The sequence below is a fragment of the Mastomys coucha genome, unplaced genomic scaffold, assembly GCF_008632895.1.
Source record: "Mastomys coucha isolate ucsf_1 unplaced genomic scaffold, UCSF_Mcou_1 pScaffold13, whole genome shotgun sequence".
NCBI classification, from domain to species: Eukaryota; Metazoa; Chordata; class Mammalia; order Rodentia; family Muridae; genus Mastomys; species Mastomys coucha.
This window is the reverse complement of record NW_022196895.1, coordinates 64,144,397-64,166,249: the sequence shown is the minus strand read 5'-3', so window position 1 is coordinate 64,166,249 and position 21,853 is coordinate 64,144,397. Positions and strand designations below refer to the sequence as shown.

At 44.0% G+C, this 21,853-nt stretch overlaps 1 protein-coding gene across 3 annotated transcripts in view; it reads right to left on the bottom strand.

Moving 5' to 3' along the window:
• The window catches only part of Ldlrad4 (low density lipoprotein receptor class A domain containing 4), a 327,134-nt gene that overhangs the window by 35,403 nt on the left and 269,878 nt on the right, over positions 1-21,853 (bottom strand). The window contains exon 1 of one of the 3 annotated variants that reach the window (XM_031365960.1): positions 7,902-8,045. The exons of the other annotated variants lie outside the window; for them this stretch is intronic. Within the exon in view, the coding sequence (XP_031221820.1) occupies positions 7,902-7,953 (52 nt within the window). The 5' untranslated portion in view covers positions 7,954-8,045. Of the gene's footprint in view, positions 1-7,901; positions 8,046-21,853 lie in introns of those variants that run through there. 3 annotated transcript variants of the gene reach the window in all.

Here is a 21,853-nt window from a genome sequence, read left to right as displayed (position 1 = left end):
GGGGAGAGTCAGTTAGGAAAGGGACGCTGAGAAGAAAATGAATCCTGAAAGCCGTACTGAGATGCTTTTTAAGCCCACAGGAGCAGCAGCATTTTTGAAAGGTAATAGGATGCTTTTGAGGTTGCCAATTTTTTCATGTAAACCCACTACGGATTCTGAACACAGCCTCGCTGGTCGGGTCTCCCTTGGTTTCAATAGTTACGGATATCAACAGAAGGAAGAAGGCCACACAAGTAAAGGACTGGAGGTTAAACCAAATTTCCAAGCTCTTGTTCCTTTTCCGGGACTGTAGTTCAAGGTGCAGTGAGTGAGTCATTGCCACCCAAACACCAGAACTGTAATAACAAATTCAAAGCTTACAGGAAGGGATTACGGTGCGGCAGTTTATTATCGTAAACACAGTGCCGATGACGATGGCGATGACGGCACCTCTCTCTGTTCGGCAACATCTCTGAGAAATTCTAAGCTGTACAGTGCTCGGGACTGCAGGAACAGGTCCGCGTAGAGTAGGCTAGTCTGTTCCTTGGTCCAATGGGGCCCTGGACTGAATCATACTGGAGGTGTGAATGTCTGGACTATTTTTAATGAACTCTGGGGAGATGTGTACGTACTACCCTTGGGTTCCTAATATAACACTCACTTCTATTTGTGGGATGGCTAGCACCGGCTTCCATTCAGCCTTTCTTCCGTGAATACATCCTCATTGGCCGAGGCCGACGCTTCTAAATGTTTAATTAGTTCTAAGTTCCAGATGTGTGATATGTTCCCTCACGGATATCCTACAGTGGAAGAACACGTCGTGGGCCTCCGTGGTGAGAGCCCTTCCTCTCACCGGCAAAACTGACGCCTTGGCAGCAATGTGGGAAAGCAGCCATGAAAAACACTTATGTCACTGCCAGGACCAGCCACTCCTCACAGATCTCTTGAGTGAGTCCACTCCCATCCTTACCAACAGCAGCCTCTCCAGCTCGCTCCCCTTCCTGCTCAGTCTGGAAACTCAGTGACTGGAAGAAGATGACCAGCCTGCCATAGAACGCCCCCCTTCCCAAGCCCCCAGGCAGCCCCCTCCCCAGCAAACCCTTCCAATTCCCCCCCGCCACTGCTGGAGGCACAGAGAGCAGCCTTCTGCCGTTGGACTGGTCTTGTTTGGTTTCTGCACAATGAACGTGTGTCTGCATTTCCTTCCTGTGTCTATTCTGCTCAGCAGGAACAGGTGCAGAGATAAGATGACAGCCATAGGGGGGGTGGATGACTCTTTATTTATGGTTCTAAGACACCTGTAGATGTCTGGATGTTCCTATAGTCTGTAGATTCTTCCCCAAACCCTAGAACCAAACAGCAGTGGTAGCAGGAAGGTGGATGGGGCAGGAATTGGAATCTACTTAGCCTATAATTGCCTTGAGCTCGTGAACTATTAGGATAAAAATACTCGACAATCTTAATGGTTGAATGAAAATTCATACTCGTTAAGCACCACAGTTGAGGGGTGACGTTCGGCCTCTGTGACAGAAAATGGTTTTACAGCTAAAAGTTCAGGTGGCAAAACAATAAGGGCTATTACTTATGATTAGATCATACTTTTTAAAAATGTCATCTTCCTTTGTGGTCAGTCGGTTACTTTAATTTATTTTTTTTAATGAGAACAACAAAAGAGAGAAATTAAAAATGGAAATACAAAGATAGCCAAAAGTTTTTTGCAACTGCTGACTGTAGTTTCTATTATAAATTCTTCTCTGACCCGGTGATGACAGGCTCCTGACCTTGACGTTACTTCCTATATGTATGGATTCCATTCTGTACTGACACTCCTTGTCTTCTGACCTTCTCTCATAGACTAAGCCCTGGGCTAGCTATATATATACATATATATATATATATATATATATATATATATATATATATATCTTGTGCATGGCTTACGGATGCGAAGATGCTGTGTACTACATACAAGGTGGTCAGGGCCAAAGAAGGGGCTGCACTCTCCCAACTTGTTTGTACACTATCTCGCGTAGAACCATATTCTGGCAACCATATTCAACAACTTTAATAACACTAACATTTAGCCAAAGATTTTTCATATCTTGCGCCAAGTACCCAGCACAGATTGTCACAAGAGAAAAAGGCTCACTGTCGCTCTAAAGTATCTGCCTATATATTCCTATTATATCCCTATATGTATATAAGGCAGTTTGCATAATAAGACTGGAAGTGGTATCCTATGATCTGTCAGTGGAGAGGAAAACAAAGGGACACCTTCAGTCTCAACCAGGCACCTCCCATGGCACGGGTAGGCTGGGAGCAGAAGGCAGGAATTAGAGTAAGGGATCCCCAGCATACAGACTCTATAAGTCTGTCGGCCGAGGTGGCACCAGAAGCTGAAGCTCCTATCCAGTACTGCCACTTTCTTCTACATAGCTCATAACTATAATCTCCTGATCTCTTCAGGGAAAAAACAAAAAAACAAAAACCAAAAAACCCATGTTGCAATCAAAGATGGGTGACCAATTTTTCTTTAAAAACAAAAACAAACCAAAGCAGCAGAGGAGTAAGAATATAAGCGCTAGAAATCTTTAAAAAATAATCCATCCACTGCCTTGCTATAAATGGGAACTGAAAAGCACCTAGAATCATAATCCCCCCCCCCTTAGAGGAGTCATTTAAAATCCACCCTCGCCTCACCTCCACATTATTAATTAGGGAGGTGTCAGAAGAAATACGGCTGCACACGGAACTGATATATTCACAGTTTCGAGCGTGGCTCCTAAGTGCTGGCTCGCTGGCAGTCTGTCCGTCTCTCACTCTCTTGTTCCCCGCTATTCTTGGAGTCCATTTCTGTTGCCCGTTAACTCCTATTACCCTGATAACCCAAAAAACTAGTCAACAATCCAATTGCATTAAAAGAGTTACATTTTTTTTCTTTTCTTTCAAATGTTAATTTCAGCAACTTGCGGGGGTGGGGGAACCACTGTCAGTCAGTCAGAGGGAAATTTTTTAGGGCATATGAAGGGAATATATATATATATATATATATATATATATATATATATAATATATGACACATATAATATATATTTATTTATATTTGTATGTCTCCATCCCCTGAGAGTAACAAGCTAACTGCAAACCAAAGAAGACAGAGAAAGCTCCCATAAGATTCCCACCCGACAGAGCCAACAGACTTCTCTGAGGCAAAAGAAACTTTTTTTCCTTGAGGCAGGATCTTCTTGTGTCCCGGGCTGGCCTCTAACTCACTCAATTCACTATGTAGCTGAGGAAAACCTTGAACTTGAACTTCTGATCCTCCTGCCTCCACCTCTCAATTTCATGGGATACACCACTATTGCCAGGTTTGAGGGGGGGAAAAAAAGTCCTGTGAAGGACTTCACTGCTTTGCTCAGCTCTGCTCAGTCCAAACTCCAAGGGAAAGCACACACACACACACACACACACACACACACACGCATGCACACACACGCACGCACACACACGCACAGAGCAAGCCCCAAAGACCCTGCATCCCCCGCAGCAGCTACCCTCTGCCAATGTACCTTTTTTAAAGAACGGGTCTTTCAACTGAACCTCCTTCAGTGTGCTGTTGTTCAGCTGGTCCATGGACATAATCAAGTCCTGGCAAGAGGGACTCCAACTGTGGCACAGCCCACCCAGTTCAAACCATCCTTCAACATCAGCCAATCTCCTCTTCAGGCAGCTGAGAGCTGTAGTTAAAGCTGGTGTGTGTGTGTGTGTGTGTGTGTGTGTGTGTGTGTGAGAGAGAGAGAGAGAGAGAGAGAGAGAGAGAGAGAGAGAGAGAGAGAGAGAGAAAGGGAGAGAGAAAGGGAGAGAGAAAGGGAGAGAGGGAGGGGAGGGAGGAAGGTGTGTGGAGGGAGTTCTTAAGTCTCTTTCTATTCTATCAGCAGGGGCCCAGCCCAGGTGCTAGACTCAAACGCTGTGGCTCCAACCACAGACGATGACTACCAATTATCAACTGCCATCAACAGAAATCAGGAGGTCTGTGGCAGGAAGCTGGCAATGTCACAGACAGTAAGCCTGAGAGTCTCCAATCCCGAGAGCACTGAATGCTGTTGATGACAATATATATCAGTGATTAGTCTGCATTTCTCTGGGCTTGGCCTCACACCCAGACAGGTCACATCCAGACATGTCACATCCTAACATGTCACACACACACACACACACACACACACACACACACACACAGAGGCAAGCAGAGTACAGCTAAACAATTCACCTTATTCTAGTATATATATATAAAACAGGCAAACAGCAAGCCAGACTCAGAAGAAAGAAGGATCTGAAATTCACAACATAGTATCTTTTTTCTTTCCTCTCTGCTGGAAGCTTTCAAAGTCGAGGACTTACATACAATGTGAGCTTACCGAAGTTAACAGGGCAAGCAGCAACCCCAGCCTTGGGTATCCAGCTGCCAGCACCCAACACATCTCTCCTTCTGGAGGCCAGACTACAGCCTATCTTTCTTGATCCTCCTCCCCACAAAGTCCCGCTTACACCAGCTCTCCCGGCACTGACAGCTGGCGATGCCTTACCACAGCAAGAACTGCTCATACTCTCAGATTCCTATTCTCTTTTATCAAGTTCTCACGGGCAAAGCAGCACAAAAAACAGCGTAGAGAGAAGCCTTTAAAACCAGAACTCTCGATTTTACTATGCAATTTTAGTTCAAGCGGTTCTGAAATTACACAAAAATAACCCTGAGTGATACAAAGGAGCCATTCAAACAGGAAAGCGAAGACCCATCTCAGGAGGGCTCTTCCTTTTGTATAAGAAGCCCCCTTTCTCTTGAGGTCTAGACAGTGGTTTTCAAACGTCCTTAAAACCTTTCTTATGCATCCTGATGTCTCGAGGCTGTGTGGAGAGGCTTTGTAGATGGCTGGTCTGTTACAGTTTTCAGAAGAAAAAAAAAAAAATCACCTGGCAGCCACAGTGAAAAGGGCCAAGTGCCATGGTCACACTGTAAATAACCCCAGCCGCAGGCACCGCACTCTGCCGAGAATAGCTTTTGTTTTTCCTTATTTAGGGGTAAATAGGAATGACAATGACGTGTGGGCCAGGACAACAGTGTTGGCTGTAGGAGTTGTCATAGCAAACCTACACTGTTGGTTACCACCAGAGTTAGAAATAATGACAATTAAGGCCAGCAGCCAGTCCCTGCTGAGAGCCCAGGAATATCACCTAGGACAGGACTGCAGGGTCCAGGCACTTCGGATGTCACTCTCTCCCGGTGTAATTATTGGAGGCAGGAAAGGAACAAGAGACCCACCAAGATTTGGGGGATGTTTCACATAAGCGCAAAGAAGCAGAAGGTTCAAGAAGAAAATTGGCCTGAGATCAGATGGTCACGTCAAGGCAACAAGACAGTTCTCCAGTCATTTCTAAACAAAAACCACAGCTCCCTTCCTTAGCGATCCTGGTCTTGACTTCTCTCAGGGTTATACGGCTGAGTGAACAGTGGGGGGAGGGAGAGTTCAAGTAGATTCAGAGAGTCCTCAGTTCATGGAATGATCTAGAACAGCCGGCTGCAAGGAGAATTAGAAACTGCTTCCATATTAAGTCAGCTGCTCTGGCCTTCAGCTATCTCTTGTCCCTAGAGCCTAGGGACACTTCAGTCTAGGGACGGCAGTTTCCAGTCAAAGGCAGCATGATGGCTCACCACAGTGACATCACTCCGAATAGGAGAGAATAGGATTACTTTCTAAGTCTCTTGTAATGTTGGGGACTTGGCAAGTTTCATGGGATCTGAAACTCCTTCTTGTTTAGTTGGTTGGGTTTTTTGTTTGTTTGTTTGCATTTTGAAATACTCATGGATAACCAACTTTAGAGTTTATGTTTTCAGAATGTTATAAACACTTCATGTATCTAGAAATCTGTGGGGCGTTAAGGGCACGTGGCAGGTGGATCTCTGTGAGTTAGAGGGCAGCCTGGTCTACACAGCAAGCCTCAGGCCAGCCAGGGCTCCCTGGCAAGACCCTATCTCAAACAAAACAAACACAAACAGAAAGAGCATCGGCCTAGCTGTCCCTTTAATAGACACACATTTGTGATGTCCAGTTGACTCTCATCGCTGGGCACTTTCGTCACAGTAACCAATTTGACTTAAGTTCTGATCATTCTGTTTAAAATGAAGCTAAAAACTTTTGACCTTATACATGAAAGTTTATTTTAAGTTTGCTAAAACACACACACACACACACACAATTGCTGCCTTGTATTGCTGTGGGCTAGTCACTGTAGACTGCTGAACACAGTGTCTATGGAAACAGGCTGGGTCTGCAGTGTGCTTAGTGCACAGCCTGGTTACTGCTCTGCAGTGCCTCATCATCCAGCATTTGCTGCGGGGCTCTCTGTGCTGGTTCCACAAGTAAGGTCCTTGGCTCTTGTTTTTGCTTCCTTAAACACACTGAAGGGAGTTTCACTCAGAAGTCAAACCATACAAACCATAAAGGAGGGTGTAGCTCGTGACAAAATCTCAGTCTAGCTACAGTAGGTAAATACTAGCCCTTTTCTTTTTTAATTACTTATATTTTGAGATTATAATATAATTACATCATGTTCTTCCCTTCCCTCACTCCAAAACCTACCATTTACCCCTCCTTACTTTCCTAAAAAATATATAGCCTTTTTCATTAATTTTTGTTATGTGGCCATATACATATATGGTCATATACATGTTATATGGTCATATATATGACTATAACACTATAATATATATGTATACACATGTATACATACATATATGCAGTCATATATATACACATACTATATATGTATATCTAAATGTATATGACTGTACATATATATACATATATTCATATATACTCATATACATATATATTCCCAAATATATAAACACAGCCTGCTCAGTCCACATAATGTTGCTTCTATGTATGACTTCAGGCTATCTGGTCCCGGATAACCAACGTATGTGCTCTTCCCTTGGGAAGGCTTATCCCTCACACTCTTGCCATTCCTTAGCTGCCTGTAGCTCTCTGTACAGGCTCAAGACCTCGTGAGCTTACCCTCACCCATGCTAGCATGTCTGCGGACACTGCCCTTGCTCAGCTCACGTTTCGTTAGTCGCGCTGGAGAGACATTATGGGGGTTGTTGAACTACTACGTGCAACGTTTCTTTTCCCTCAATTCAGAAGAAATGGCAGCATACAAAGCTGAAGGCTGGGAAAGAGTAGAGTGCTAGACAAAAGGGCGCAAGTGTGATATAGCACAAAAAAAAAACCAAAGCAAAGCAAAACGAAAACACCGACTGCAACCTTAGGCTCTGCCACTATGTCTTGGAACGACGGCTATAAAGCAAGCGCTCTAGAAGGCTTTACGGTAAACTTCGAGATGATCTATGAGCCTTCGCTATGCACAACAGAGCGTGGTGCCAGGTGGGCTCACTTCACATGGATGTTCACGGGGCTCGTTGGCGGCAATGAAGACGCGTCAAACAGCACTAATGACCTCACCATAGCCTCCTCTAGAGAAGTCTTCAGCAACATAAGCCATCTGACAAACATTTGTGAGGTGTTTGCAGCCCTCCAGAGGAAACACGCAGGCCTTGACTATAATCCTACATGTAGATACACCTTTCTAAGGCACCGGACTGGCTCAGGTTCCATCGGTATGCCATTGTGTCTTAAAGAGCTGACCCTACGCAGAGGACTGACTTTCAAACATGGTCTGTGTAGGACGAACTAAGGGAGCTGAAAGCCCTGGTGCTCCCTGGAGCCAAAACAGACAGAGAGCTACTAGACTAAGCAGTATAAGCAGTATAGCCTAATGGCTCAGGCCTGGCCCAGAGGAAAGCATCCCTTCTACCCAGGAGTATTTGTTTATCTGATAGCATTTAGCATCATGTAACCTACCCAGCCTCTCTCTCTCCTTTTTTTGTTTTTCAGTCATGGGCTCCTTTGCCATCTTTGTTCTCTGTTCTTCTCCACACACAAATTCTCACAGTTAAAGATCATTTGAAGAGGTACAAATACCCTTTCAGCATCTACGGAACAGGAAGCCAGCATTCATGAAAATTCAGAAACTTCTAAGCTCTGCACATTTATCTTCACACCAGCCCCCCAAAAGCATATTATCTTGTTCCCAATTTGTTGGTGAGGGAGCCAAGATTAAATGGATGGTAGGGTAGAGGTGGGTAGGAGACGGACTAAGGACTTGAAACTTCCTATGTACCCACCATTTTGCTTGGTTAGCAGTAAACCAAATAGCATTCGTCAACATTATGTAAAACTTCCTGAAGCAAACCAAAGGATATCAGCGGATTGGTGAGCGCCTGCTTTGATTTTTTTTTTTTTTACATCTTGATTGCCCATTCTAGACATTAAGAGATATCTTAACTCATAAATCCATTGCCACGAGGCTCTTAGGACCATTTTGTGTTTCAAACGCTTGCAACCCCATTAAGAATCAATGGCCTTGACCATCATATTGTATGTTCCTATTCTTTGGTTTTTTTTTATTTACTATGCTGTAATATTTTGACCTGAGATGAGTTTTTCCACATAAAAGTTATGCCTTGGAATTTGGTCTTTACAAACTGAAACTATATTTTAAGAGTTTGTAGTGGTCAAAGGTCAAGGAACTAAGGGACTTTAAAGGAACATAAACACTATGCTCTTAAAGACACGCAACAGTAATAATTTGATATTTGTGGATATTAGCTTGTAGCCTGAAAATTTTTACTAATGTATCTTTATATAGAATTCTAAAGACTGTATATGTGTCCAACTAGCTCTATATTGGTATAAATGTTAACAAATGTAAAAGTGTGTGACTCTATATAGCCAGCAGGCCAATGAGATAGTTTAAAAGATTATTAAGTAGTCAAAATCAAATACCTTTAAGATAACCTCTTAGTAGGAAATGAACTCCATGTATTAACAAATTTTAGAGTTTGCCTTACATATCATCTATGCAACCATAGCACTAGTTCCCGTCTAAGGAAAAAAATTATTCATGTTTATGGTGGTCCAGATTTGTATAATGCTCAAGCCATTCCCCCTACTGAGTGGGATATACACCTTAGCGTATATTACTGTTGTAAAATTACTTTTCCAAGCAGTAGAAAATACATAGATAGGTGAGACAGTAGCTAACGTCAGGTACCACTTGTGCTTCCAAGGCTGTTACCTAGGACTGTAAACTGACCTGGGTCCAGTTTCTGTAAAATGAGACTGAGAATACCTCCTGCCTATGGTGCTTGAGAGGCAAAAGCTCTACTAATCAGAGCCTGGCCCTGAGGATCTGTAGCAGCTCTTGAAGCTCACTGGCGAATCAGAGTCTCAGTCTGGTTTTTAACAAGGTCTTAGGATCGAGCCAATGAGATGGTTCAGTGCGTACAGTTGCTTGCATGCAGGCCTGACCACCTTAGTCCGTTCCCTAAGTCCTACAAGGTAGCCTTGGAGAACTGGCTCCTAAGAAGAGATGTCCTCTGACTTCCATACTTCCACACACATGGATGGACACACACACACACACACACACACACACACACATAATTTGAACAGATAAACTTTTTAAAAAAGAAAATTTACTTTAACAACAGGCTGACTCACCGGCACACCAAAACTCAGGTCTGTTTCCTGTGGTGGTAGTGGTGGGGGGGAACTATGTTCAGCAGAGTGAAGAAATGAGAACACAATCCTGGTCTCTGGTTTTTCATGATAACTATGCCAAGATGACTTTAAAGAACGGCAGTCAGTGTGCGAGTGTTTGTGGGCACATGGGTATACAACAGGAAGGCTGCCCTCCTAGCCTGAGGGTACTACCAGTATTACAGGGCGGGTGCTGGCTCTTCTCCCACCAGCTGATGTTGTTCACTAATGCTTTGGGGGAGCCAGCAGGGGTTGAGAGTGTCACAGGGTCCATGAGAGTAGCAAACGAAGAGCCTCGTGCTGAGATATGATTTCTTCGTCTTTGAATACAGACTTTTTAATTTTGTAAGCGTGTGCGTGTGCTCTCTAGGACTCAAAAAGGCATCAGCTCTCCCCAGGAATGGAGTTACAAGTAGCTGTAACCGCAGGAAGATACAATGAGTTGCTGTATGTAACAGACACGCCACGTAGAGGCATAAAGGAGGGGCACGTAACCAAAATAATATCGGTCATGGCTTTACACCAACACAGTACTCATAAGGGGCCAACTGACTGACAAGTCAAAACTATTTGAGCTCCTGCAACTAGGTCATTGAATTCTTATAACTATTACCCAATGAATACCAGATGTTATCTTAAATATGAGTGAAGAAAGGTACAGGAAGGTGAAGCATCTTGACTGAAGTCAGAGCTTGCAAGTGGCAAAGATTCCAGCCATACCATCTGCTACTAACCACATGATCAGATAATCATAAATATAGGGGGTCCCAGGATGACCCCAACGCCAAACCCCATTTCTAAAGAGGCTTTGATCTAGAAATATATCCTTTAAAGGGATCAAAGAATGAATTGTTTCTCTAGGACAAGGGCTCTTGGGAAGGACAGGGCCATTAACACCACCATTTAGAAATTGCTTATATTGGTTTCTTTTCTGTGGCTGTGATAGAAGACCCTGACCAAAAGGAACCTGGGGGAGAAAAGGTTTATTCTGGCTTATGGCTCCACAGGGAACAGTTCCATAGACAGTTGTGGTGGGGAAGGTTTGGCAGAGTAGTCACATTTCATCCACGCATAAGAATCAAAGAAAGACAAAGAAGGGAGGTGGGGCCTCAAGGCCTGTCTTCAGTTCCTTCCCTAAGTAAGGCTCTCTCTCTTACAGGCTCCATGACCACCCCAAGCGGCACCACCAGCCAGGAACCATGCGTTCAAGCTCATGAGCCTAATGGGAACATTTCAAATACAAACTGCAGCAAAGGCCTTCACACCTCATAGAAGATGCTCTTGATTGTATACAAAATTTAAAAAATAAATAAATAAAATGTTGATTTAAAAAAACCATCAGTTTTCTAGAATAAAATCTCCCCTTTCCTTTGGTAGTATTTGTAACTTATTCTATCCACAACGCTTTCTGACTCTAAGTTAGGGCTCCATGGACTATCTACTCCAACACTCAAAATAAGAACGTACCTAAGTGACTGTTCAAGTCTACCTGTTTAGTGCAGTGAGAAGTACTGAGAACCAAAGATAATTTTTAAATCACTATGACTCGCGTCATCTTTGTTTAATCATCTTTCTCCACGGCTGATGATGGATCAGCCTGGAAAAAAAAAACACACACACACACAAGAAAAAGCTCACTGTAAACACAACTCCCTTCGTGGCCGCAAGATAACATCCAGCCATAAAAAGTAAAAGGCAAGCCAAGCTGGCGAGCGGATCATGCTCACTGGGGCCATGTGTGGGGCAAAGGGGCGTATGGCCGCATGATCTTAAGGCTGATATTCTCAACCACACTTGCATTAAGATATAAATGAGGCACAGATAAGCAGAGCGGCAATTACAAAAACGTCCAGCGTTTTCACAAAGGGCTTTCCAAAATTTAGAAGGGCAGACATGGAAAAGTTTCTCCCATGAATGTTCTTTTTCCTATTTATTTATTTATTTATTTTAAATTTATTTATTTATTTTCGAGGAGACAGGGGTTCTCTGTGACAACAGCCCTGGCTGTCCTGGAACACACTACCTCTGCCTCTTGAGTGCTGGAATTAAAGGCATGTGCCACCACACCTGGCCTTCCCACGAATGTTCTTAAAAGAGACAGAAATCCTGGCCACCGCTGGCCAGCTGAGGTTCTCTGTGCTGCACTGTGCCAGCCACCTTTCCAGACACAGCTCCCTAGCTGGGACCTATGCTAATGAGGAAACGGGGGTTAGAGGCTCTTCTCCTACCCGGGGACACTCAAGCTTTGCAACTGCTCATGAGTCCTCTCGTTTAACCGTTGGATGAAATCAGTGTTCTGAACACTTTGGACCCTCAAATCAACCCTCAGGATGTTTCTATTTATTATGTATTTATTATAAGTACACTGTAGCTGTCTTCAGACACTCCAGAAGAGGGAGTCAGATCTCATTATTCCAGACTCCAGGAAAGTGAGAGGCTCCCAGGAGCCAATGGCAATGACTTCAGCCGAAAGACCAACAAAGGGGAGATACAACCTGTCTGTCGAGACCACCTCCAGTAGACAGGCAGAGCCCCCAGTTGAGGGATAGGGCCACCCAGGCATCTCAAAATTTTAAATCCAGAAATGTTCCTGTCCAAAGGAAAGACGGGGACAGAAAAATGAAACAGAGACTGAAGGAAAGGCCATCCAGAGACAGCCTCACCTAAGGATCCATCCCATCTGCAGACACCAAACCCCCACAGTATAGCTGATGCCAAGAAGTGCTCCCTGACAGGAGCCTGATAGGTCTGCTCCCTGAGAGGTTCTACCAGCACCTGACCAATACAGATGCAGATAGTCACAGCCAACCATCGGACAGAGCCCAGGTACCCCAATGGAAGAGCTAGGGGAAGGACTGAAGGAGCTGAAGGGGATTGCAACCCCATAAAAAGAACAATATCAACTGTCTGGACCACCCAGAGCTCTCAGGGACTAAACCACCAACCCAAGAGTACACATGGATGGGTCCATAGCTCCTACTACATATGTGGCAGAGGATGGCCGTATCTGATACCAGTGGGAGGGGAGGCCCTTGGTCCTGTGGAGGCTTGATGCCCCAGCAAAGGGGGATGCTAGAGGGGTAAGGCGGGAGTGGGTGAGTGGATGGAGGAGCACCCTCATAGAGGCAAAGGGGAGGAGAGTGAGAGGGGATGGGATGAGGGGGGTTGGTAGAGGGATAACCAGGAAGGGGGATATCATTTGAAATGTAAACTAATAAAATGACTAATTTAAAAAAAAAAAAAAGAAGAAGAAATATGTCTGATCTCTTTCGTTAAGGAAAGAAGCCGGAGAGACCTGCTTCATTAACAGCCAAGTTCACTTAGGAGAAATTTCATAATTAACGTTTCAGTGCTCCTATTTGATTTGTTTCCCTGGCTTGATTGATGAGGTTCTTCCCCCCCTGTAACACAGGCTTAACCTTCTACAATGTATCCGCATATAATGTGATCTCCATGCAATTCCACACCAGCTTGTGTTAGGTTAACAGACAGTTTGCTTGATGGAACAAGGATGCTCCCATTTGGAGAAAATCTGGGAAAGCCGTTGCCTGCGCCAGAAAAAGCCATCACTATAATTAAATGCTTTAATTTTCCTAATGGGCTTGTGGGGGTGGGGGGGGAAGGACGGACCAAATGTGTGCTAAAAGATAATCTCCTGGGAGAGGAAGTCTGGATGGAGGGTTAATCAAATCTGGGTCAGAAGTTACATTGCCCAAATCACTAATCATCAAAATAGCTCTCTCTGTCGTTGGTGCATTAGTGAGCCTGGATATCTTTTACCTGGAGCAGGCTAGTAATCCCCCTGCCTAGGCATAATCTTCTTCGTATTCCTCAATATGAAGGGCTCTTAAAAGACCCTGTTTAAAAAAACAAAAAAACAAAGCTCGTGAAATAAACTTAGAACAACAGCAATGCAAAATTCAGAACATGCTGTTATCGCCAAAAATAGCTTAGGGGCTTCCAGCGTTCACACCGGACTAGAGAGAGCTGGGAATGGATTTCTCCCTGATGCGAAATGAACTTCTGCTCTCCCTCCAGGAAAGCTGATGTGTTGGCTAGACAGGTAGACATTAGGTACTCAGGCTGTCTGGATGCTATGGAAACCAAACCGAGTGCATTTGACCATGGGTAACGGGGTCAGACAAGCATGAGGCTCATTCTTATCCCAGCCTGGGAAGAGGCCTCATCTGCATTTGCTTTTCGAGACAAGGTTGCCGTGTTTGTCAGTTCTGATATAAAACAAGTTCTCCCCCTCATTATCTGGTATTTTAGCAAGCAGTGGAAGCAATGGACAAGGACAGCCTTTTTTTTTTTTTTTCCCCTGCTCAGCCCAGCACAAAACCTAAAGCCTGGACAAAACATGTTTATAACAGAAGTTAATGACTGCATTGGGGAGGGAAGCTCTGAGGGGTTGAGGCAAACATGTAGGATTTATTCTGGGCCCAGAGCGAATCTGGAGAAAGATACTGGAGTCCTCACCTCAGGGTTATTTTCACACAACGTAACTTTCTTCACCGTGACATACTCTGGCTTCTGATTTACCCTAGGTTCAGACACAATTAAAAGGAGTTGTAGGATCTATATATTTGTCCAGCATTAGTGAGCAATGGGTGTGAGGATGACGGATGAGTTTTGAAGGCATCCCTCCACCTAACCACACAAACCATTGGTTGGAGGCACAGAGAGTTGTTCGGGGGAACGGGACAAATGAGCCCCTGGAACTACCTGGGGAGGAAGAACAGGAGACACAAACTGATATTTATCTACTAATGGCAAAGGGCTGTGATTCAAATTTTACAGTCAGAGGGAGATACAACTGGGCTCTGTGCATGCGGTTCTCACTGGCCCCGCCACACATCAGGGCTGTAGAACTGAGGAGTCCTAAAAGGCGAAAGCAAAGCCAGACACCATGATACCATTTGTCTTAGTTAGGGTTTTACTGCTGTGCACAGACACCATAACCAAGGCAACTCTTATAAGGATAACATTTAATTGGGGCTGGCTTACAGGTGCAGCGGTTCAGTCCATTATCATCAAGGTGGGAGCATGGCAGCATCCAGGCAGGCATGGTGCAAGAGGAGCTGAGAGTTCTACATCCTCATCTGAAGGCTGCTAGCAGAATACTGACTTCTAGACAGCTAAAATGAAGGGCTTAAAGCCCACATCCACAGTGGCACACCCACTCCAACAAGGCCACACCTTTTAATTGTGCCACTCCCTGGGCATATACAAACATATACAAACCATCACACCATGCCTCAGCACATGTCTACTCATGAGCTTCTGCGGTCACGGCTGTGTTCTCAACCTCTCAAGCAGCGCTGGCAGATATGATGTGCCAATGACCGCTTGCTAGGTGAAGGAATGCACAAAACTACACTAACAGTCAAGGCCCCTGGCTTCTCACTCTGTACGGACTTACCTTACTACAAGAAATACATATCTAAAAAGTTACCCTCTCAGCCAGGAACAGTGGTGCATACCTGTATCCCCAGTGCTCAGGAGGATCGCTGCAAGCTCAAGGGCAGCCAGAGCTACACAGCAAGTTACAGGCCAGCCTCAGCTACATGGATATGGGTATCTGTCTTATATTAAAAAGAAAAAATTAGAGCCGGGTGGTGGTGGCGCACACCTTTAATCTCAGCACTTGGGAGGCAGAGGCGGGCAGATTTCTGAGTTCGAGGCAGCCTGGTCTACAGAAAAAAGAAAAGAAAATTAACAAAACTAGTCAGTCTCTCAATGGTGGGACTGGGGACCAAAGTATTTTCTTTTTCTTTGGAATTCAAATAAAATAAACATTTTGGGTTTCTGGTTCAATGCTTTCTAGGATTATTAACTAGACTCTTAAGTATTCAAAATGCAGTATCGAGGTGGGGAGCTGGTTCCTTGGATACAAGTGCTTGTTTTCAAAGAAGACTTGAGTGTGAATCCCCAGAACCCATCTACATAGCAATGCAGGGATATACATACATGTGACCTTAGGATGGGGGGCCGGGGAGAGGGAGGACAGGGTAGATGGATGCAGAATACCCACTGGCCAGACAACTTGGCCCAAACAATGAACTTCCAGTTCAGAAAAAAACAAAACAAAACAAAACAAAAAAACAATATTTGACCTACACATTTCATCAAGCTGTTTTTAGGAAAACGGGATAATACAGAAGGAACGCTACAATATTACATGATATGTATTTGTATGATTCTGTGATATTACAATGGTATTAATCTTTAGATAGCCACTCCAGTTAACTAATAAACCCAAGGACTACAACTCATATATGCAATGTGGGTAAAATAATGTGAACGATCTACAGAAGCAAGAAACCTCTGCGTGAAAGAATATCAAGCAATGACTTAGATGTACATGAAAATGAATAAAGCCATGTGCAGGTAGGCACCTAGGGGCTGGACTAAGGGTGACAACCACGCCTGCTACTGTGTACGCTGTGCCTTTTCTGGGCCCCGTGCACCAAGCAGAAGAGTTCATGTGTTAGCCTGAGCACCACGCCTGCCCTCTCCTACCTGACCAGCATGACTGCTGGCCTCAGGCTACTGCCCTAAAAGAGAATTACACTTGCTCTGAAATAGCATGCTTCTTGCAGGCAATTCACACCCAGAGGGCGGCTCAGGTGTAATTCTTCAGTTAATAATGCTGCTTTGAATAATAAGTTAATAGTAAAAACAAGAATTCAATATTAATGTTATCAATCATTATATTTTATGTAACACATAACTATATAATCATTACCTATCAAATAATTATCAACATTGTCAATATTAATAAGTTACTAATACAAGATAATAATTTAAGAATCATGCTGCTTTGAATGCATCAAATGTGAAACTACAAATATGCATCTATCCCTTGTCCTAGGAAATGCTTGCCCTTCTAGGGAGGTCAAAGGTGAAGGGAGGTGGCCACTGATGAATAGCTTTGGATTTGCTACTTTTCTGTTGCTGGGATCAAACACTATGACCCCAAGTGACTTGTGAAAAACAAAAAGTTTATTTTGGCTTATAGTTCCAAAGGAAGAGTCTGTAAGGGTGGGGAAGGCATGGCGGTGGGTGGGTCAAAGGCTGAGAGAGCACGTCTTCAATTGTAAACATGATACAGAGAATAAACTAGAAGCAGGGTGAGGCTGTGACCTCTCAAAGCCTGGCTCCAGCCATGTCCTTCCTCCAGTAAGGGTCTACCTCCTAAAGGTTCCACAAGCACCACAAACAGCGCCCCCAAGTGGGGATCAAGTGATAAGAAATGGGCCCATGAGGGACATTATGCATTCAAAGCCCCATAGCCTCTACATGGCTGGGCCTTGCGTTGACCGCTGTAGATTTCTGCGTTTCCAGTCCCTCATGGCAGAAATCGCAACCGTTTTTTACAGAAGAAAATCCCAAGGCTGAATGGAAGAATGCCACTTGATTAAAGACGCACGGGAAGTAGGTGACTGGTTCCGATTCAGTTAAGGACGCAGAGGCAGTGCTTGGCTCACGGATCAATGAAGAAAAACTCCTGAGTTGATGTTTTAAAGCCATTCCAGTCTGTCCCCTACCACATACATAGGCCTGCAAAGTACCCAGATGTGCAGACATATGTACACATGTGTACAGACCTACACATATATACGCAAATATGTGTAAACATGCAGTCCTGGTAAACATAATTTCGGAGCTTAGAACACTCAGATCTAGCAGTATGGTAAGTCCTTCGCCCATGTCTGCACAAATGCCTACCAACACGGGTTCGTAACTGATATTTTCAGCCCCCTGGTAAAGATCTAGGAGCCAACAGAAACCACAGAACTAAAATTACTAGGTTCAAGTTGCTGGGCAACCTTTAGAAAAGGATGACTTAGAGAATGAATGGCAGACAAAACAGAAGCCGATGCTTAGAAGCAATTTTATATTTGGATGATCGCTAGTTTCTTTTTATAACAGCTTAAGCCCCCCTTTTCACGTTCACAAAAAGAACTCTCCAAAGAATCTAGGCGAGTCTATCCAGAGCAGACAGAATGCAAGTAGCTCAGACACGGAAATATGCTAGACCATTTTCCGGACAGCTCAAGAAGGAGATAGAAAACCAGAGACAGGCCTCTATAAAGATTGCATCCTACGAGCTGCAGAGATGTCTCGGTGGTCAAGAGCACTGGCTGGACTTCCCGAGGACCCAGGCTTGACTGCCAGCACCCACACAGCTGCTCACAAGCATCTGTAACTCTATTTCCATGTAATCTGATGCCTTCTTCTGGTCTCCTTAGGCATCAGTCATGCACGTGGTACACAGAAATGCAGGCAAGCTCGTATTCCTACACATAAAAATCTAATCACATAATTATGTGATACTGCTTTTCTTTAAAGCCTTGCTTTTTAAAAAAATAAAATAAAGAATGGAGTCTATATTTTAAAATATCTTCACGGCTTCATTAGCCAGGAAAAACCCAGGATCCTGACTCTGTAACCCTTCCTTGAGTAAAGCAGTGAGACAGTCAAGCAGGAGAGGGGTGATCAACCAGGAAAGGTCTGTGAGGAGGGAGACAGTGTTAGCTGCCCTTGTGTTCTGGAAGAGCCCTCCTAACAGTAGGAGGTGGGAACTTATTATTGTCATTCAGCTTAGTGAGGGAGGAATGCTCCCCCAACAGCCACCTCCACTCAGAAAGGAACCCCCTATCTTCTATGGAAGGTGTTGGAGAAAAAAGCAGATGAGACACAGTTCCAGGCCTCGCTTCCTACCTGAAGAGATGTGCTTCTGTACTTCCAGAGAAGGTACCCACCAACCAGCTCAGGAATCTTAAGGGATAAAATTAGGGAACAGAGAGAACTACCAAGTTCAAGAGGCCAGACGGGCTAGGGCTACAGGAGACTAAGCCAGAGGAACAGAAAACAGTGTTCCCAGTTGGGCTTGCTTTCTGGAGTGGCTGCCTGGGTCTGGGGCCCTGGGCACAGGGAGCTGGAACCATACCCTGTTAGCTTGAGGTTCAGGATGGAATAGAGAAACAGGACTAGGAGACTATCAGGTGTCCCGGAAGTTATCCTGAGAGTGGTGTCAGAGATATCAGACCCAAAGGACATGTGTGAGAAAGGTACACTGCAGATTCACTCATAGGTGAGTGTGGTAAAGCAAGGTGGGAAAGACAACAGAGAGTGGCTGGGGCTACAGGAAGACTTGGGGAGCCTCTGTAGCTCTTGGAGCCCGGCAGCAGCCCTGTAAAGGAATACTGTCATGTGAACTTTGGCCTGTGAACCTATATAGCCTCAGGTAAGACATACAGAATGCTCCAAATCAGTGTACAGAAAGTTCAGACTTAAGAGTTGAGAACTAGGCTGGGTGGTGGTGGCGGCGGCCGCAGTGGCAGCCGCAGCGGCAGAGCACGCTTTAATCCCAGCACTTGGGAGGCAGAAGCAAGTGGCTTTCTAAGTTCGAGGCCGGCCTGGTCTACAGAGTGAGTTCCAGGATAGCCAGGGCTACACAGAGAAACCCTGTCTCAAAAAACCAAAAAAAAAAAAAAAAAAAAAAAAAAAAAAAAGAGTTGAGAACTAATCTCTTTATTAAAAAAATATTCATGAATGGTAGGGTGGAACCCCGGCTACCCCACACAACTCCCCCTGATTCACGTATAGCTGAAAGCAAAGGTGTACACCAGTCTATTTACACACAGGCTTTTGTGACTTTGCCTGGGGTAGCTACCTCCACATTATCATGTCTCTACTACTGGAAATCTGAAATTAATAATGACCCAGGACCCTTTGGCTAAACTAGCACGTGCCCTTCCTAGCAGCCTCCAGCCAGCATCATGCCCTCTGGCCATCGTGTAAAGACAAAAAAATTATCATCCCTGTTAGTTATTCATGGAGGAGGGTTCCACGCTCTAACCCACCCCCAGCTTATCAAACAAGCCAGAGGCTAGTGAGCAGGGACAAGTATTTCCTTCTAATAAGGTACTAGCTCCCAAAACATTTTCCACGTGCAACTAGATGGTTATATAAAACATCAAATATTATAATCATTATTTGATGACAATACCTAAAAATCAAGTGACCATAATTGGATACTTATTTCTTTTGAACATGTTTTCTGGCTATCGCCCATACTCATCAATTAGTGTTGTCAATATAAACAAACCAGCCCTGTGTTACCAGCTCATAGAAACCTGTGATCCACTGTCACGACTGGGTCAACAACCAAAAAACAGACAAAGCCAAACCATACGTGGGCATCTCTTGACCTACCCGCTGTATTTTTGTGGTGTCTGTTTGACCTGTTTGGAATAGTAAATATAAATATACTTATTCTTGTTGAGTTTCAGGTTTCTTTTCATACCATCAAAACCTGAAAGTTGGGCCAGGATTAGGGATCTCGGAGGTAGAACGGTGGCTTCATTTGTGTGAAGTCCTAGGTTCATCTCCAATACTGAAACAGAAAAGTTGCTTGCAGGTAGTGATATTCTAATTGGTTGATAAACTAGTATGAATCTTACTCAACTATTTCTATGTTGCACAATGCCTGCCCACAATCATCATCAGGAACATGAATGTCAACAAAGGCTGATTGACATAAATGTGAGGAAAAGGGCCCCCTATACACTCAAGTGTAAATTACAGTGGCCACTCTGGAAGTCAGTCTAGAAGTTTCTCAAAACATTGTAAATGACACAGCATATAACATAGCTACGTCACTATAGACATATACCCAAGGACTATATATTCTGTTTTATCAACCTAAGTGCCCATCAAAAAATGAACCAGTATGAAAAGTATGGTATAGATATACAACAGAATATTACTGGAAAGACAGATGAAGTAATGAAAAAAAAATCAAGGAAATAGACAGACCCTCGCTTCCTTTACCTCCCTGGCAATTCTGGTTTGAGTGTTAGAAAGACGCAATCTCTATGTTAAAAGGTGGATCACCGCAGCTCATTAGTAGAGGTTACAATAGAGAAGCCTGTGTGTGGTCCCAGAGCAAGGGAAGCCTCCAGATGAAATGTGCTACACTGTTGCCACCTTTCTGCCTAGAAACTGAGTGCCTTTTCAGGTAAACTGGCTTTGCTTTCCTGAGAGGCATGCCTCAAATAGGCAAATGATGTTAAATTAGCCTAACCGCAAATCAATCTGCAACACAAAAAGTGGTGAGCAATTTTCCTTATTAAGGTCCCATTTATTCATTAGGGAGGAGCGGCATTATGGGGAAATGAGACCGTGAAAGCTCCCTGTCCCTTTATTTTGTTTTTTATCCTATGATCACCAGAAAGGGATTCATGTTTTAGGGTTTTTGAGAATAAAAACACCTCCATTTTCTTTGTTCACACTTAAGACTGTCCTCAAAGGCTACTCTTTCTCCTAACTAGGATCACATGAGTCATAAGTCACTCTGCCTACTTCTATAACATCAGCACATTAAAAAAAAAAAAAAAAAAAAAAAAAAAAAAAACAAAACCACTGGGCTCCAGAGTGCCAGTTCTTGTCAAAGGACATTTCAGGTGTTTCCCAGGAGCCTGTAAACTAATTCTAAAGCAAGCCCCTTGGTCTCAGGGCTATAATGCAGAGTGTCCACACTCAGTTATCTCGGGTCTCAAACAGCCGTGAAAACGCATCCTTTCCCCTCTCCCTTGCCCATTATACAACAATTAGAATAGTAGTCTCATTTCCCAAAATCATTAAAGTCACATGGAATAGCATGCTCAAGAGTTTACTTCACTGTTATAAACTGCATTCACTGCCATGTCTGCTCCACACTGCACGATCTGCAACCTACAGAACTACGAAGTTAATATCATGTAAACATTTCTAAAATGTTATACACTCCAGAGTTGGAAAAAGAAAAGGTATGAGAAAGGTTATCATTGAGAACTTAGCTTTTTATAAGACTGGTCAAGAGACTCAATAAAAAGCAATGTACTAGTGGCTTGGTTTTTTTTTTTTTTTTTTGGTTGGCGGTGAAGGAAACCATTGAAAACAGAAAGCTGGTGAAGATGACGATGTAACTGAATGAGGAGGCCATGTTCCAGCCCCAGTAAGCAGCAGAATTTGACAGCTTCAGCGACATGGCTTTGACTTTAGAATCACGGATAGAATAAAGGGGTTGTGGAATCTCCCTCTGCAATTAAGGAAAGCTACTGAGGTAGGCATGTGTCAGGGGTGTCCCTGCACGGAGGCCTAGAGAAGCCATTGTGTGAAGCTGTGAAGCTGTGAAGGTGAACCCTGGATTTGCCTTGGAG